This window comes from Rhipicephalus microplus, chromosome 4 (genome assembly GCF_043290135.1).
Source record: "Rhipicephalus microplus isolate Deutch F79 chromosome 4, USDA_Rmic, whole genome shotgun sequence".
Taxonomy (NCBI): Eukaryota; Metazoa; Arthropoda; class Arachnida; order Ixodida; family Ixodidae; genus Rhipicephalus; species Rhipicephalus microplus.
In genome coordinates, this window is record NC_134703.1 from 141,802,032 (window position 1) to 141,820,098 (window position 18,067).

Genomic DNA, 18,067 nt, shown 5'->3' on the forward strand with positions numbered 1-18,067 from the left:
AATCGACGATGATACACGCGCCAGCGGAACACCATAACCCCTGTGAATGATGGCAGCATGCCGCTTTGGAGCTTATAAGTATGTGCACCCCCCCCCCAAAAAAAAAAACCCAGGTGGTCGAAATTTTCGGAGCCCTCTACTAAGGCGTCCGTCATAATCAGTAGTGGTTTTGGGACGGTGGTCAAAATTTCTGAAGCCCTCCACTACGGCGTCTCTCGTAATCATATTGATACAAAACAGCCGGCACAGCCTGGCTGCAAGAAAGAGAAAGACGATGTTGGTGGCTGGTTGTTGATGAACTGTCGCCATCTTGTTCGCCAAGCACGGTGCATTGTATTTAATTTATTAAATAAGTTACGTGTAACATTATTGCTGGAGGTGGACGACTCCCGTACCTCGATGGAGACGCGCAGCGGTCGCAACACCGGGGACTCTTGGCTACTTTACCTGCCAGTGCCTCATCCCCACCGGTCTCTCAATCCGAGTCGACAACCTACGTCACCCTGCCACCCCTGCGGGATCCTGGAACTTTCTCCGCTGACGGTACCATCGACGTTGACTCTTGGCTGCACCGGTACGAGCGAGTCAGTGCTACCCACCGCTGGGATCCCACGCTCATGCTCGCCAATGTTGTGTTCTACCTCGACGGCACGCCGCGGACATGATCCGAAACCAACGAAACCGAAATCCCAAGCTGGGATCTTTTCAAATCGAAGATCCCTGATCTTTTCGGCGATTCATCTGCTCGTCAGCTCACTGCCAAGAAGACTCTCGCCACTCACGCCCAGACGTCTACTGAGTCGTACGTCTCATACATTCTTGACGTCTTGGCGCTTTGTAGCAAGGTCGACCAGCCCATGTCAGAAGAAGAAAAAGTTAATCACGTCCTCAAAGGGACTGCTGATGATGCCTTCAACCTGCTGGTTTTAATAATGTCACGAGCATCGACACGATCCTGACAGAATGCCGCCGTCTAGAACAGGCTAAAGCCCGCCGCGTCACCCACGGCATCACGCGCCTGCCGAACACAGCTGCTACTTCCTCTTGTGATGACGCCGTCCCCCCAGTTCCCCGATGTGACAACCTCACCCGCATCATTCGTCGCGAGGTCGAGGCAGCCCAACCAGTAGCTACTTCGTTTCCAACGCCTGATCCTTCACCGACCACCATCTCACTGATACAAGCTGTCGTTCATCAAGAATTATCGAACGTCGGCCTAACCAGTCTACTCTGCCGAGCCTTTTTATCGTCGTCTCTCCGCTCCTCGATTTGGTTCCATCTACTCTCGACAGCGCAATTTGTCCGAATAGCGTGCACTGGACGACAAGCCCATATGCTTCAACTGCCGACGTGTCGGTCATATTGCTCGCCACTGCCGCAATCGCTGGGCTCCGCCGGCACACTATGGGCCTCCTACCCAGGCCACTTCTGTGCACCAGTCGTCCTCAACATTTAGTTTTGATTCTCCTATGCCGACCACACCCTCGGATTCTGCCGCACCTCTGACGAGACCTCGCTACGCCCGCTCACCATCCCCTGCTCGCCGTCAATCTCGTTCGTCCCCACAACGCCGTCCTGCCTCTCCGACCTATTCGCAGCGCCCTCGACCGGAAAACTAGGCAGTGCAGCTTCTGGAGGTGAAGCTGCATTGACGACGACCTCTGCAAGAAATCCTCGTGGTGTAACATTACCGACCACCTAGAATCTGTTGAACGTTACTTTAGACAATGTACCTGTGCGCGCGTTGATCGATACCGGCGCGCATGTGTCCATAATGAGTGCTGCTCTTCGTCGCTGCCTAAATAAAGTTATCACACCCGCCTCGAACCAAGCCGTTCGAGTCGCCGACAGGGGAACTGCCGCGATTATCGGCATGTGCTCTGCCCGTGTAACTATCGCCGATAGAAGCACTGCTGTTCTTTGCACCGTTATAGAAAATTGCCCTCATGAAGTAATTCTAGGCATGGATTTTCTAACCGCTCATTCAGCCCTTATAGATTGTTAGGCCGGCTGTCTTGACCTTGAAATGCCTCTACTTTTTGATCTGACCAACCCACCCCAAAGTCGCCTTTGCTGCATTGATTTCGCACGCCTTCCGCCTAACTGTGTCACACATATCGACCTCTTCTCTACACCACTTGTACCTGACGGCGATTACATGGTGGCACCAATTCATGCCGTGATGCTTATGCGTGGCGTCGCTGTTCCGCACACCATTTTGACAATCGTTGAAAACCGCACATGCCTTCCTATTGTCAATTTTGCCCTCACTGCCCAAATTCTTCCACAAGGTATCTCCCTCGCCGAAATTACTACTCTACAAGACCATACGGTTGAACCCTTCAGAGTGGATGATTGCTGCACCTCAGACCATGAACCAACTTTATCACGTTTATCGGGCGTCGACGTTGACCACATGGTACCATCAGACCTCGCTCCTGATCAAGCGGAAGCCCTTCGTCACGTCCTGGAGTCCTATAGTGACATTTTCGACTTCGCCAGCACGGCTTTAAGCCGAAAGAGTGTTGTTACTCATCGCATCAATACTGGTGATGCGAGTCCCATTCACCGACGTCCATATCATGTTTCCGCGTCCGAGCGCACAGTCATACAACAGGAAGTCGAAAAGATGCTTGCAAAAGACATAATCGAGCCATCTTGTAGCCCCTGGGCTTCTCCTGTCGTCCTGATCAGAAAGAAGGATGAAACATGGCGCTTTTGTGTAGATATAATGCATCTCAACAAAATTACGAATAAAGATGTTTACCCGTTGCCTAGAATCGACGATGCCTTAGACTGCTTTTACGGTGCTACGTATTTTTTCACTATCGACCTTCGATCCTGCTATTGGCAGATTGCTGTGGACGAAATGGACCGTGAGAAGACCGCATTCGTCACTCCTGACGGGCTTTATCACTTCAAAGTTATGCCCTTTGGTCTCTGTAATGCGCCGACCACATTCGAAAGAATGATGGACTCATTGCTCCAAGGGTTTAAATGGTCAACTTGCTTATGTTAATTAGACGACGTTATCGTTTTCTCGCCCACATTCGACTCCAATCTCAAGCGTTTATCGGCGATTCTCGGAGTTTTTCGTCGAGCCGGAAGTCAAATGAACTCGTCGAAATGCCACTTTGCTCATCGTCAAATAACCGTACTTGGCCACATCGTCGATGCCGCAGGAGTCCGCCCGGATTCCGAGAAAATTCGCGCCGTCACAGACTTTCCTGTTCCGAAGTCAACAAAGGACGTTCGCAGTTTTGTGGGCTTGTGCTCCTACTTTCGACGGTTTGTTAAGGACTTCGCCATCATTGCACGCCCACTCACAAACCTCCTGAAGAAGGACAACCCGTTTTTCTGGGGCGCTGATCAAGCCTCATCTTTTTCCCAGCTCACGACGCTCCTTACAACACCACCGATTTAAGCTCACTTCGATCCATCAGCTCCAACCGAGGTTCGCACTGACGCTAGTGGGCATGGCATCGGGGCCATGCTATTGCAACACGAACGCGGACATGACCGTGTTATAGCATATGCAAGCCGCCTGCTATCTACAGCCGAGCGCAACTATTCAATCACGGAACGTGAGTGTCTCGCTCTTGTGTGGGCAGTCGCCAAGTTTCGCCCATACTTATACGGGCGTCCATTCCGGGTAGTTACCGACCACCACGCGCTCTTCTGGCTGGCCTCACTTAAGGATCCCACAGGACACCTCGCTTGTTGGTCCCTACGATTACAAGAATACACGTTCACCGTATCGTACAAAACAGGGCGGTCACATAAAGATGCGGATTGTTTATCACGCTACCCTGTGGAAGAGGCTGCCCATACTGACACCTTTCCAGACCTTCTGTCTGTGACGCAGCTACTCAACCTTGGCCACGAACAACGCCGGGATGCTTCCCTGCGAACCATCATTGACAAGCTTGAGTTAATGCCTCGCGAGGCATCTCTACAAATGTTCCTGGTAAAAGACGGCATCCTGTATCGCCGTAACCTCGATCCATATGGCCATGACTTGCTCCCCGTCATACCATCACATCTTCGTGCGACTGTTCTCAACCAACTTCATGACGCTCCTTTGGCGGGCCACTTGGGCGTCTCTCGCACATACGACCGTGCCGTGTACGTCGTCGTTTCTTTTGGCCTGGTCTTGCCCGCTCTGTTCAACGCTATGTCGTTGCTTGTGAGCCCTGCCAGCGCCGCAAAAAGCCATCTTCCCTACCAGCTGGATTCCTTCAGCCGATCGACATTCCCATTGAACCTTTTTTTCGAGTTGGCCTCAACCTGCTTGGCCCATTCCAGATCTCCCGCTCAGGCAACAAATGGATCGCTGTCGGCACTGACTATGCGACACGGTACGCTATCACACGAGCACTTCCGTCGAGTTGCGCAACCGGTGTGGCGGACTTTCTGGTATATGATATTATTTTAGTACACGGAGCTCCACGCCAACTTCTCACTGACCGTGGCCGGACCTTCCTATCAGCTGTCGTTAATGAAATCCTGCGCTCTTGCTCTGCCAAGCACAAGTTTGCCACTTCGTACCATGCGCAAACGAACGGTCTTACGGAGCGCCTCAACCGCACCATAACCGACATGCTTTCTAAATACGTAGCGGCCGACCACCAGGACTGGGACGTTCATTTGTCATTTGTGACGTTCGCATATAATTCGTCACGTCACGACACTGCCGGCTATTCAACATTCTATCTTCTATACGTCCGAGAACCCGCCCTACCATTTCACACCTTGCTGCCCTCGGTCACTGAGTATGCCGGCGAAGCCATCGCGCGAGCCGACCACGCACGCCAACTCGCCCGCAGCCGCCTGCAGACCTCACAGGAGCACCAAAGTCAGCTCTACGATTCCCATCATCGAAACGTGCACTTTCCATCGGGTTTCCTTGTCCTCCTTTGATGCCCCACTCGGCGTGTAGGGCTTTCTGTAAAACTGCTGTCACGCTACACTGGACCATACCACGTCGTTCGCCGGGTGACTGACGTTACATACGAGACCGTTCCAGCCGATTCAACGTCATCATCGTCACCTTCGAGTGACATCGTGCACATAGCTCGACTCAAGCCTTATCACACTCCTTCTGCCGCATCCGAGTTGCTGAAGCACCGGAATGGTGCTTCTACCACCGGGGGGTTATGATACACAACAGCCGGCACAGCCTCGCTGCAAGAAAGAGAAAGATGAGGTCGGTGGCTGGTTGTTGATGAACTGTCACCATCTTGTTCACCGACCACGGAGCATCGTATTTAATTTATTTAATAAGTTACCCGTAACAATATGGTGGTCTTGGGACGTTAAACCCCACATATCAATCAATGGTTTTGGGACGTTGAATGCCAGATATTATTGCGATAGCAATGATATGTGGACAATCTCGGCTTGTTTTTTGCCGTCACTGCCGTCATTCACCGCATATGTATACGTATCTATATAAATGACCACTCATGAAAGAACAACAAAATTGGCCACGTATCTGCATGTTACACTACAAATGTCGTCGGAAGACGATAGTCTAGCGTCTGGAGAGAGTGAACAAAACGTTGCGCAAGAAAATCGGTGAATGGTATTCTGGAGGCACTGCGTTAGAGTGCCTCGAGCGTGCAGAGGAGGCGAACGAGCGCATTAAGTCACGTCAGACGTGAGACATGAGCGCTCTCTGGCAGTTATAATGGAAAACGAAACGCGCGTGTCCTGCGCGCCCATCTAGGATGTGATCTGGCGTAAAACGCACAGCGACGGGTCGGTGCCACCACCGTGTCGTCTTTGCAAAGGCTTAGAAGCACTTGGCTTTTCGTGCAAGCGTTGCATGGTCAGTGCAACGTGGTGAACGCTACGGTCCTTAGAATTACTTATTTATGCTTTTTTTTCTAGTAAGAGACGCACATACAGAATATTGACGTGTTGTTATGGTGTCTCCGATATGCGCAATAATCGCTTTTGAATGGACAATCGCACAAGTACGAACGACGAACCTTGAGCAATATTGGTGGGCGCTGCGGATGGGGTCGGCCATTTGGGGTATCGTCTGGGGTTGTTTAATTAAGGGTGAACAAACAGACAAATGTACAGAAAGACAGACCAAAATTTTGGCGTCGAAGGTCCCCAAGAATTTGAAAAGCCACTCGCGCTAGGGCGGCAATGTACAAATGAGAGATGAGCGCACGTCAGGGATGCACCGATGCGTGCTTATCTCTCACGCGTGCTTTACCCCGCGGAGGGGAGGGGGGGGAATGCTTGTGTGCGCGCGCTCATTTTTTGGTGGGGAGAATCGCGTGCCTTGCCTTCGGCTTTCGCTAGAACGAGTGCGTTAGTTACCGGGACCACAAAGGCGACTTCGGTCTCTGTACAGGCCCCGTTTGAAAAAAGAGCGCACTTTTCATACACAGTGCGGTATATAACAACTGGAACACTTGTTAATTTGCACTCATTTGTACCTGTGATTACATTTAGTACGTCGTTTTTGTTAGAACAATGCGTTACGTGTCGAGCGGTAAACGCTGTTAGTTCGCTTTCGTCATGTATGTGTTGTTTTAGTGCGTGATTTGTGCGTAAGCAGCGCGCTGCAAGTTCCGATCTGCTTGCCGTTCTCAGAATGACATTCCAAGTTATGGCTGTCGCAATCATTGCTTCGTCCCTTAACGGAGAAACAGTGACTTTTTATTATTAAAACTACGTATATGAACGCGTGCATTTCGCAGATACCACTGAATAATTCTGACACTCTTGCATGTTTCCCGAAATACCTATATGCTTTAAACCTACATGTTTTAGAATAAAAAGAATATGAACCAGCATCTGGCTTCATATTCATGAACAGTAGCAGTTTATACATAATAATCTTCTGAAAGCTTCACTCAGTTTCCTCGGGACACTGCGCGTGAGATGGTTTTGTTTCATTCCTAAAAATTTTCAGTTTCGGCAAGAAACTTGCGTTTGTGGACACATCTGAGGGCATAGAAGTAAGCTGTCTTCTAGGAGCCCGCAGTCTTTTTAATGAAAAAAATTGAGCGCTATAATATCTCTAATCCGAAATGCAGATTAGAGACGATGTGGCTGAGCAATGCAACACCAGCGACTGTCGGTACGCGATGGAGCTCCTGAAATCGGCGATAGATCGAAGTTTCAAGCCGTGCGACGACTTCTTCAGCTTCGTGTGCTCGCGCTACACTGGACCTCAGTACACCGTACTGGCTTCGGTGAGTGTCGAGCTCGCAAATTAGCGCAGTGTGATGGGCGAGTGTCAGCTGAGCAGGCCTACAAGAAAATTTTGGAATGAACACGGCAGAGTCACGCCTAGTCTGTAGAGTGAAAGTTTGCTATAGTGCATATGTGCCTGTAAATTCCCAATTTTTATTGAAAAAAAATTAAGGTGGCTTCGCACTGCGGACGTGAACCCTAACAGAAGTGCGGAGCTCGGCAGCCTACTTTGTTTCTCTTCGGTTTTCTCTTTCTTTCCTCATAATTTTTTTCTTTCGATGTTTTTTTTATGTTTTTCTGTCTCAATTTCTATTTATAACATCCCTCTTTTTAGCCATTTCTTTTTCTTTCTTGCTGTTTATAATTTTATTCCTATTTCTGCCTTTCTCTCTCTCTTTCTTTGTTGCACACCTGCTTGCTATTTTTTGTATTGTTATAGCTGGTTTTCCCTGCGTTACGCCAAGCGCGCTATTTGTTTTCTTTTTATCATCCCGAGTGATGATCTTCAATGTGCTCAAGTCATTAAATATGAACTTTATCGAGAACCTAAGAAGAAAAAAAGCGGTACCGAAAGCCCCGCCAATCAATCCGGCGGCTCCACCCAGGTCGGTACCGGTAAACAGAGTCCTTTGGCGATGGCTGGGTCTCTCTGGACAGCCTTGAGCTGAGTGATGAGCTCTGTGCTTCAAAGGAGAGAGTACCAGGAGGACTGGTTGCAAAATTCTGTGCCCCAGTTGGCAGGGCACAGCCAGAGTATGTGGTCAAAATTGTTATTCGGGGCCACAGTGTGGACATACAGTGGAGAAGTCAGGATTGATTCTGCTTAATGGCGTTGGTCAAATGTGTGTACGGGTCTGCAACTGTCTGTAAGTGATTGCTTGTGCTCTGTTGAGATTTGAGGGAGCAGGAGGAAAAGTTCGACTTTCTATTCTATGATGACAGGTGAGTTCGTGGTATAATACGAGTGGTGTCTTTCTGGTCGAGGTTCCTGCAGACTGCAGTGAAGCGAGAGGGCAGACTGCAGACGCGAAAAATGACAGAGTTCTCGCGGAAGTTGCTGAGCCCGCTCGTTTGGGTTGCAGCCAGGGAGGACGGAATTGTTTCTTATGTGAGCCGGAAACCATGTGATGTGTGAGGATGGGATTTTTTTTCCTTTTAACAACCGTAGCTGCCTTCGATGAGACCAGGACCACCGAAAAAGTTCTTATAGCTGTTATAGAGTCCGAGTAAATAACAGAAGCTCCCGTGCAGCTTCGAAGGGCTAGCGCATTGCCCATTTTTTCTGCTTCGTGGGTATAGTTTGTAACTACCGTGTCTGCATTGACGAGCGAGCCATGGGCGTCCACCACGGAGACTGCGTAGGCATCTCGATTCCAATATTTTACAGCATCAAAGAAGAGGACCTGCGTATCGTTGCGCATGATCTTGGCGAAGTATGGCCTTGGCCCTCGCTTTTATTCGTCTTTCGATGTAGGTCGGGTGTATGTTTTGGGGAATCGGATCAGTTGTTATCGCTTTCATGGCGTGTGTGCAAAGTTGGGACTTTTCTGGCGCCATGAATAGGGCCTGAAAGCTGGCTTCTAACAAGATCTCGCTGCCCGCCCTTGAGAGTGAGAGCCGACTATTCTGGGCGTGCCGCTGTGCCTCAAAGACTTCAGTAGCTGTATTGTACATCCCCAATAAGACGAGTCATTTCGTACTAGGGTTGCGAGGGAAGCTGAGGACCCTGTTCAATCCTGTTCTAGTTAACGTATCATTGCTCGAATAACTCGACAAAGACTATGTGTTCGCGCGAGCATGTGCTCAATGTGCGACGCGTGGGGCGTTTTGCCACGCTACGATGACCGCGTACTAAAGCGCACAATAGCCCCGCTTGAAAATTTGGGGGACCCTTAAGCTTCGCATCTAAGAGGGGATGCTTTAAGCACTGAGTTGGTTGGTTGGTTGCGAAACTTTATTGAGGTCCTGCAAGGCGCGCGTCAGCGCGCAGTGGGCGACTCCCACGTCGGGACTGTTAGGCCAAGCCTATCGGCCGCTCCGCGGGCCTGCTGAACGGCCCAAAGTTGGTCGGCCAGGAGCGAGCTGCGTAGGGCCGCCTCCCACCTGACCGATGTAGTGTTGGGGTTAGTGTACATTGCCTTGCACTCCCAGAGCATGTGCGCCAGCGTGGATACATCCCCACATGCGGGGCAAGCGTCATTGGGAAACACGTCAGGATAAATAGCGTGAAGGGATCTCAGGTTAGGGTACGTGTCGGTCTGCAGTAGTCTGAGCGTAAGGGCCTGTGGCCTATTAAGATTTGGATGAGGGAGTGGATATAGTCTCCGCGCGAGGTAAAATATTTTGTTATTTCGTTGTACGTGGCAGGCGCGTCCCTGTTTTGTTGGCAGGCGCAACCCCGTTGGCCCCGAATCGTTGCCCGGAACCCGCACGGTCGGTTAGTGCGCGCGCGGCCTCGTGGGCAGACTCGTTGAGGTTGGGGGGAGCGCCTTGGACCGGTCCAACATGTGCAGGAAACCAAATCAGTACGTGGTGCTTGATGCCGTCGCGGCCACCACTTTGGAGCACGCGCAGGGCTTTCTTGGAGATTACACCGCGCTCGAAAGCGCGAATAGCTGACCTAGAGTCACTATAAATGACCTCCCTCTCACCTTCCAGGATGGCCATGGCGATGGCCACTTGCTCGGCAACCGTCGGATCGTCAGTGTGAACCGATGAGCAGTTGGTGATTTGTTGTTTGGAGTCGACGACGACTGCGGAGAAGGCGCGGCTCCCACGGTACGTGGCCGCGTCGACAAAGCTGACGCCGTGCTCCTCACTGTGAATCTGCTTGAGAAGAGTGGCAGCTCTAGCCCGTCGCCTACCACGATTGTGCTAGGGATGGACATTCCTCGGTATTGGTGCCACGGTGATGAGGTCACGAATCTCACGGGGCACTTGTCTCATCTTCTCGTCCACTTCAGCCGGAGAGTGACCGAGCCCTCGGAGTATATATCTGCCGGTCTGGGAGCTCGAAAGGCGCGCGAGCTGGGCCCGCTCCTGCGCTTCGGCAATCTCCTCCAACGTATTGTGTACTCCGAGCTGGAGCAGGCGCTCGGTGCGCGTCCTGATCGGGATACCGAGGGCCCGCTTGGTAATCTTTCTGAGCAAGACGTTGATCTTGTCACGCTCGGCACGCTGCCAATCGTGCATGGCCGCGACATATGAAAAGTGGCAGAGCACAAAGGCATTGACCAGGCAGATTAGGTTGTCTTCCTTGAGGCCTTGGTAGCGGTTGGCCACCCGCCGAACCAGCCGAACCGCTTTATCCGTCTTGGCGGCGAGCTTGAGTATAGTCTTGCCGTTGGAACCATTGGACTCGATGGTCATGCCGAGGACCCGAATGGAGTCAACTCTGGGTATTGCACAGCCATCTCCGGTGTAGAGCTTGATATCACTCTTCGAGATCGGCTGACAGTTTTTGGGCTTGGGCCCTCGCCTAGTGGGTTGGTAAAGGAGAAGCTCGGACTTGCTTGGAGAACACCTCAGGCCTGTGGGACGGAGGTAATCTTCCGTGGTGTCTATGGCCTCCTGCAGGAAGCGCTCGACTTGCCCGTCGCTGCCACCTGTGCACCAAATGGTAATATCGTCCGCGTAAATTGTGGGGGGGGGGTTGCCTTCGATACATGAGAGCCTCTTGGACAACCCGACCATGACAAGATTGAACAGGGTGGGCGATATCACTGACCCTCGTGGCGTGCGGAGCGATCCCAGCTCGATCTCCTCGGAGACAAGGTCTCCCACACTGAGGGTGGCTCTCCTACGGGTCAAGAACGATTTGACATATTTGTAGAATCTGACTCCAAGGCCGAGCTCAGCAATCGACCGCAACACGAAAGAGTGAGCAACATTGTCGAAGGCTTTCTCTAAGTCGAGGCCGAGAATGGCCCGCATGTCTCGAGTGTTGCAGTCAATGACTTGGTGCTTGAGCAGCTTCATAGCGTCTTGCGTCGAAAGCTTGGCCCGAAAACCAATCATGGTGTACGGGTAGAGCCCATTGTCTTCCAGGTACCGAGTCAACCTATTGAGGACCACATGCTCGGCTACCTTTCCCACGCAGGATGTCAGCGAAATAGGGCGCATGTTGTCCAAGTTAGGTGACCTCCCCGGCTTAGGAATGAGCACGGTGCGCGCGACCTTCCACGGGTCGGGGACCTCGCCGCTCTTCCATGCCTCGTTGATGACTTCGGTGAGGTAGTCGATTGACCGGTCGTCTAGGTTGCGCAGGGTCTTATTAGTTATGCCGTCGGGGCCCGCGGCAGACCTCCCATTAAGCCCGTAAAGCGCCTGCCGAACCTCTTCGTGGCATATCTCGGCGTCCAGTTCAGTGTTGGCCGGTCCTGAGTACTCGGGGTACGTTGTTGCGGGGTTCGAGTCGACAGGGAGGTACTTTTGCACCAGCTGCTTCAAAACCTCCTCTTCTGAAGAGGACTGCTTGGCTTCGTGCATGGCTCGCGCTAGTACGTTCCGCTGGTTAGTTTTGGTGTTACTCTCGCTGAGCAGGTGCTTGAGCAGGTTCCATGTCTTGCCATTACACATCTGGCCATCTACCGAGTTGCACACCTCGTCCCACTGCTGCTTGGAGAGAACGCGACAGTGCTCCTCGATGGTCTTGTTTAGGTCGGAGATTTTCTTGCGCAACCTGCGATTGAGGCGCCGGCCTTTCCAGCGGGCGAGAAGTGACTGCTTGGCCTCGAGCAGGTGGGCAAGGTGGCTATCCATTTTTTCAACCGGAAGGTCACTACTAATATTCTTGGTGGTACTTATGACGTCCTATCTGAGCTGGCTAATCCACTCCTGTAGGCTTGGCCTGGTTGCAGGTAGGGGTCGGTCGTTGCGGACTTTGCGAAACTGGTCCCAGTTTGTCCAAAAAACTCCCGTGCCCTCTCGGACCATTAAGAACTGCGTCACCAGGACGTAATGGTCGCTACCTAAGTCAATGTTTGAGTTGGCCCACTGTACATCGGGGAGATTCTTGACGAAGGTCAAGTCGGGAGTGGAGTCTCTGCAGGATGAGGTGCCCAACCAAGTTAGAAAGGCCTTGTCGGTGATTAGAGTCAGGTCCATGTCTGCCGCGTTCTGCCACAGTTCCGCGCCCTTGCTGGTATTGTACGGGTAGCCCCAAGTGTGGTGCGGAGCATTAAAATCGCCCGCCACAATCAGGGGGTTGGGACCTGCCAAGTTGACGGCCTTCTTTATGAGGGCCCTGAAGCGCTGCCGTCGGTCCTTAGGGCTACTGTACACGTTGAGAAAAAAGATGCTGCTTCGGTCCGAGCTGCGCGGCAGAATCTCGGTCATGACATATCCGGCGCTGCTGGTGGCCATTTTGAGGTCGTGAGAGATGTGTGTGAGCTTGTTACTGACCAAGGTGCAGACGCCCCGGCCATCGGAATAACGCGATATGGGCTTGTAACCAGTCAGTGTGACGTTTGGAGTTAATGTTTCTTGAAGCAGAATGACGAGGGGTTTTTCGCTAGAGCATCGAATGTACTGGTGCAAGGACGCCTTTTTACTAGGGAAGCCCCTGCAGTTCCATTGCCAAATAAGAAACGTCTCACTTGGCTTGGCCATCTTGGTGCTTTTGTGGGCTGGTGCTGCCCTCAGATTGGCTAAGAATAGCGTGGACGATGGGGCCCGTAGCGCCGGGCTGGGGTTGTACGACGGCGGTTGAGGTCAGAGCTGGTTTCACTACGCTTTCGAGAAACGACTCTAGCTTGGATACTCGGTCGTTTTGCGCGGCCAGGGTGATCTGCAGTTGGGCGAAATTCTCCCCGAGCTTATTGATGCTTTCACTGAGCGCGGATAGCGTGTCTCGAAGCTCAGACCTGACTCGAATCGCTACACTTCCCTGTTCGTAGGCGATGGCCCTTTTCCTGAGAGCACTTTGACCCTCACTGCTGCTGTCGCCGGCTTTAGTGCTGTGCACCTCCATGGGTAACGGCATTGTATCGGCGACGCATGCGACGGCGGGTTGCGGTGGTGGGTTTCTCGCGTTCTTAATCTCAGCAATTTCGGACAAAAGCCTGTTTATGGTTTCCTTCATCGCTGCGTTCTCGCGTTTCAGCTGGGAAATCTCACGCGCGCTCTCCGCATGCTCTGGGAGTGACCCCGACAGTACCTCAGCTGGCCCTCCTCGGACCGTGTCGGCCCAGGTTATAGAGCCCGACTTCTTGCTTCTCGCTGACACCCCGCTAGGCTGCTGTTGACGCCCGGTAGACCTGGATCGAGACCTGGAGCGGCTCCCAGACTTGTAGCGCTGGGCTCCTCCTCGGGACCTGGAGCGGCTCCTGGACCGGGAACGGCCCCTGGAACGGGACCGAGAACGTCGCCTGGAACGGCCCCCGGAACCACGTGACTGCTGGAAGTCCTGCCCATCCGTGGAAAGCAGCTGCCCATCTGTATGGGGTGAAGGCGGTGCCGTGGCTTGGCCTTGATCGGTGGCGCGAGACTTTTCCCAGCGCCTTCGTCGCACGACATACGGGATCTGGAATCTTTGCCTACAGTCCTTGTCAGCCGTGAGGTGTTGCCCACCACACAGCCTGCACTTGGGGGTACACTTGTGTTGTGCGTCAGGATTTGAAGCCTCACAGCCCCGACATACGACGTCGCCTGGGCTGGGACACACATCAGCACGGTGACCGAGCCGACCACAAGCGTAGCAAATGACTATTTTCTTGCGATAAAGCGAACATTGCACAAGGGTGGGGCCGTAGCGTACAAAGTTTGGGACTCTATGACCGTCGAAGGCGACGATTACCGTACCGGTGCTGCCTATGCGCTTGGCTGCCAGGGCGAGCGGATTTCTTTCATTTACGATCTTGTTGTCAATATCATTCGGGCCGTCTACAAGTGGAATACCTCGGATCACGCCCTTGCACGTGGAATGAGGGGCGGCCTCGTAGGCACTGACCTCGTATGTTCGGCCCATGACGACGATCTGCCGAACTTTGACGTAGTGGTTGGCATTTTCCCTTCTAGGTGTGCTGACAACCATAATATTCTGCTGCACGTTGGGGCATAGCGTGTCGCCCCGCAAATCTTCGGCGCAGATGCTTGTGGCTGCCAGGATTGCATCAGCCACCACAGTGCAGCCGGTTTTGACAATATTGAGGCCTCCGCGGGGCCGAATCACGATCTTCGTATCCTCCCTGGGGAGCTGGGGCATCCGGCCAGCGCGGATGATTCTAGCCTTGATGTTATTGCCACTGTTGCGGCCTCGCGGGGCCTCGGCCGTTGTCGACTTCGTCTCGTTTAGAGTAGCACCATTAGGATTAGCGCCTGCCGAGCGCGCGCCAGCTCTTTTGGCGCCTGCAGACTGCCAACCTCGGTCTTCTGTCACCTCTTCGGGAGTTATGTCCTCCCCCACCACCTGATATTTCATTTTTTTTCTGAAAATAAGCCCTGAAAAGAGCGAAAAAGGCACCCGGGAACGGCGACGCGGCTGGCGTCGCGCCAGCGTGGGCTTACCTCGTTAGGCTTAGCCCAGGCGGTGGCCGGCTCCGAAGAAAAAACGTTCCAAAACGTGAAAATAGTCCACTCACGCAGCAGGTTTTGGCATCAAAATAGTCCTGGCACTTTCACTGATGCGACACAAACAAAGCTGAATGCGCACTCGAAAAATTCACTTGAATATCATTGTAGGAAGCAGGAGCCACTCGAAGGTCGTATGAACAACACAGACGCCCAGCGACGCTCTAAGCACTGAGTGAACGAAACGTTTTTGAACTTGCTAGGCAACCGCTACGTGGCCTTAAGGGTGCAGTAGCGTGTGAACATATTGCAGTGGGTGGCTGGCTTTCAACTATCAAGTCATTATTGATAATCCAATGTTCTGACTCCCGATAGCAATGTACGCTTGTACCATGCATTACTACGCCAATAGTTAATGTTGTATTGTGAAGCATGAATACAGGACACGTGTGTTTGTAAAGCATGAGAGTTACTTTGACTGATTTGCAAGCAGAGGAAGTTATTTTCACGGTACGCACAAGAAGAGGGGTGGCTATGAAGAGGGGCGGCAGAAGAAAGGTGGCTAAACAATACAAAATTTTGTATTGTTTATGTTATTCGCCTCGTTCTAGAGTTTTCGCTCACGCAAAGATGATTTTTCGGTAACAGTCAACGACACCAACGCCGGAAATTCTGCTAAGCGAGCTCGCTAGCGCTGTCGCGTCAATATACTTCGCCTCACTTTCTGTACGATATAGTGGCCACGGTATACATATAGTGACCAAGATAATATTTGCTGTAATCGTGGCCACATATAATATAGTGGCCACGATTACAGCAAATGTTGTGAATATATCCAGCACAGAATTTAAAGAAGCTTTCCTTGTGTGGCGAACTGCCTTTCCCACACGAATAATAATATACCGATTAAAATGACATTGATTTTTTTTCATAAATTGAAATTAAGCTCCCCTCTTTGAGCACTGCTATTCAACATTGCACCAGCTGCCATGGTCAGTTCTTAAAGAGGGCATAAGGTAAAAATATCTAGAAAACTTGGTTAATTCAGACACTGTAATTTTTGTTTGTGGACATCCAACATGTCACCAAAGCTGAAGTTTGTAAATCATGAAAGGCATTTCATCACTTTACCGCAGATTCTCCATCAGTTTTTTGTAGACCTCTAAAGCTGTTTTGCAATCTAGAATGCTGTTATTTGGCCGATTAGACATTCCGTACGACATGCCATTATTATTGGTACCCCGTTCTTAAATTATGGGATTTGGTCGTTGAGACATTCAGTACGACACGCCATCATCATTGGTGGCCCGTTTTATATGGAACTTTCTGATAATAACGTAGCTATGACTGCGTAGAAATCAAGGTGGTGATTACCGGAATTGTGTATGCCTCATTTGTGCTCTCATTTATCTAACTGTGCACCACAAAGCAAAAAACGGACATGGGCCACGCATATGGCTCGTAGGCAGGGTAACCACTGGTCATTAGGCGTAAGTGACTGGATCCCAAGATAATTAGGGCAAACGCGTGAAAGAGAGACAGAAAATTGAGTGGGCAGAGGAGATAATAAGTTTGCAGGTATAACGTGGCAGTAGAAAGCACAGGGCTGGTTTGATTGGCGAAACAGGGGAGAGGCCTTCGCCCTGCAATGTAGTCAGGCTGATTATGATGATGATGATGATGATGATGATGATGATGATGATGATGTCGTGCTGCTATAACAATGACTGTCAACATGACTTACACATTTTCAGATGACCGTATACATGCGTGATGTGACCGAGGCCTTGCTTTACACCATCAACGTGCCGCCCTCACATCAGAACTCCATCCAGAAGGCCGCTGGTCTGTTCCGAGCCTGCGTCAGCATGGCGAACACCTCTAGATCCGAGGTGCGCGATAGCGGTTGTTACAAATGCTCGACAGACGTTCTGATCTCTGTAGCTGTTGATGTTCCGCGAACTTTAATCTTAGACATTCTGCGTACCGCGATACTTAACTTCAGTATAGACTCCGCGGGAAAACATTGTACCAATTTGGTTGCAGAGGGGTGTCAGAGACCAATCCAAATAAATTCTTTTCCGAGCGCTCATCGGCTATCTAAAGTTTACCCAGATTACATTGTACCCCACTGCTGACATTGTGGTTGCCTGAAAGTACTCAATATCACATATGCGGGGGCAACCCTCCACCAAAGATATTACTGCCAGCTTCTTCCCTCGAGGCGTGGGAGTCCCTGAAATTGTCGACGAACTACGGTTTTCAGGTAGAAGTGGTTAACTTGGTCTAAGTGGTCGTGGCATGCCACTGGCCACCACTCTTCGCACCGTCGGCTCACTGAATTCAACGCCCTTGTTGTGCCTTCCGATAAAGTTGTTGCTCTCTCTCAATCAAGAAACTCGCTAGCAGACGCTCCGTGCGTCAGCGTTGCGAAGCGAAAAAGAGGGGCGTAAGCATGGACGTCGGCAGGGGGGGGGGCGAAAAAGGGGCGCTTGCGGCCTGCATATCGAACGAGACTCTAGGTCCACCTAGACGAAATGTTTAGTAGTGGACATTCAGACTCGTACATTCAGTCTCAGTTGGGCATTTTCGTCTCGGTGGACATTCACTCTCGCTGGTAACATGACCCATTAAACATTTTGTCTCGTCGTACATTCCATCTTGTTGGACATTCAGGCTCCGAGTCCAAAGGGGGTACCTATCACCCTCAAGCCTCAGCAGCACTTGCCCTCAGCAAAGTTACACCTGTGCTCTCTCCCTAACCCAGCCGCGATGCAAGACTAATTCGCATTTCCAAGAGGAAATCCTGCTGACGACCATGAGCGTAAAAGATGAGAGAAAGGGGAAAGGTCGCGCATGCGCAATGGGGGTGTTAATGCTGCTGGGAGGGATTCCTAGAGAAGAGAGAGGAAGAGAGAGCGCAAGCAGGTGGTAGGAGAGAAGTGGAGAGAGTAACTCGCAGCTGTCGGAGAAAGGAAATGACGAGAGTTGCGCATGCGTAGTGTGAGTGCAAACGCCACCGACGCCGCGGGACAAGGCCCGATCAAGAGATGCAGCCAACATATACGTTTCCTGCTGGCTTTAGCGCTACAGTGGATGCGCTTTTCTGTTATATGTATGCAATAGTCATCAGAAAATGAAGTCCCAGCATCGATGGCTGTTTCTAATGCGTGAGGTGAGGCAAACGTGAAATCGAATGCTGAGGAAGGGCAGGTATTAGAACGAAGAACGCTGACATATGGATTGGCAGGCCACATTTAAATCATAAGAAGATATGGTTAGACGCAACAAGCTTAAAAAGCTCCTCCAGCCATCGAGTGATACAGTTCTTTATTGCAGT

At 51.4% G+C, this 18,067-nt stretch overlaps 1 protein-coding gene across 1 annotated transcript in view; it reads left to right on the plus strand.

Annotated features, from left to right (window-relative positions):
* The first annotated feature begins 7,064 nt into the window (after positions 1 to 7,064).
* Positions 7,065 to 18,067, plus strand: part of LOC119182263 (neprilysin-1) — a 111,213-nt gene continuing 100,210 nt past the window's right edge. Inside the window, exons 1-2 of the mRNA XM_075891973.1 lie at positions 7,065 to 7,217; positions 16,482 to 16,619. Of these exons, the coding sequence (XP_075748088.1) occupies positions 7,110 to 7,217; positions 16,482 to 16,619 (246 nt within the window). The 5' untranslated portion in view covers positions 7,065 to 7,109. The remainder of the gene's footprint in view (positions 7,218 to 16,481; positions 16,620 to 18,067) is intronic.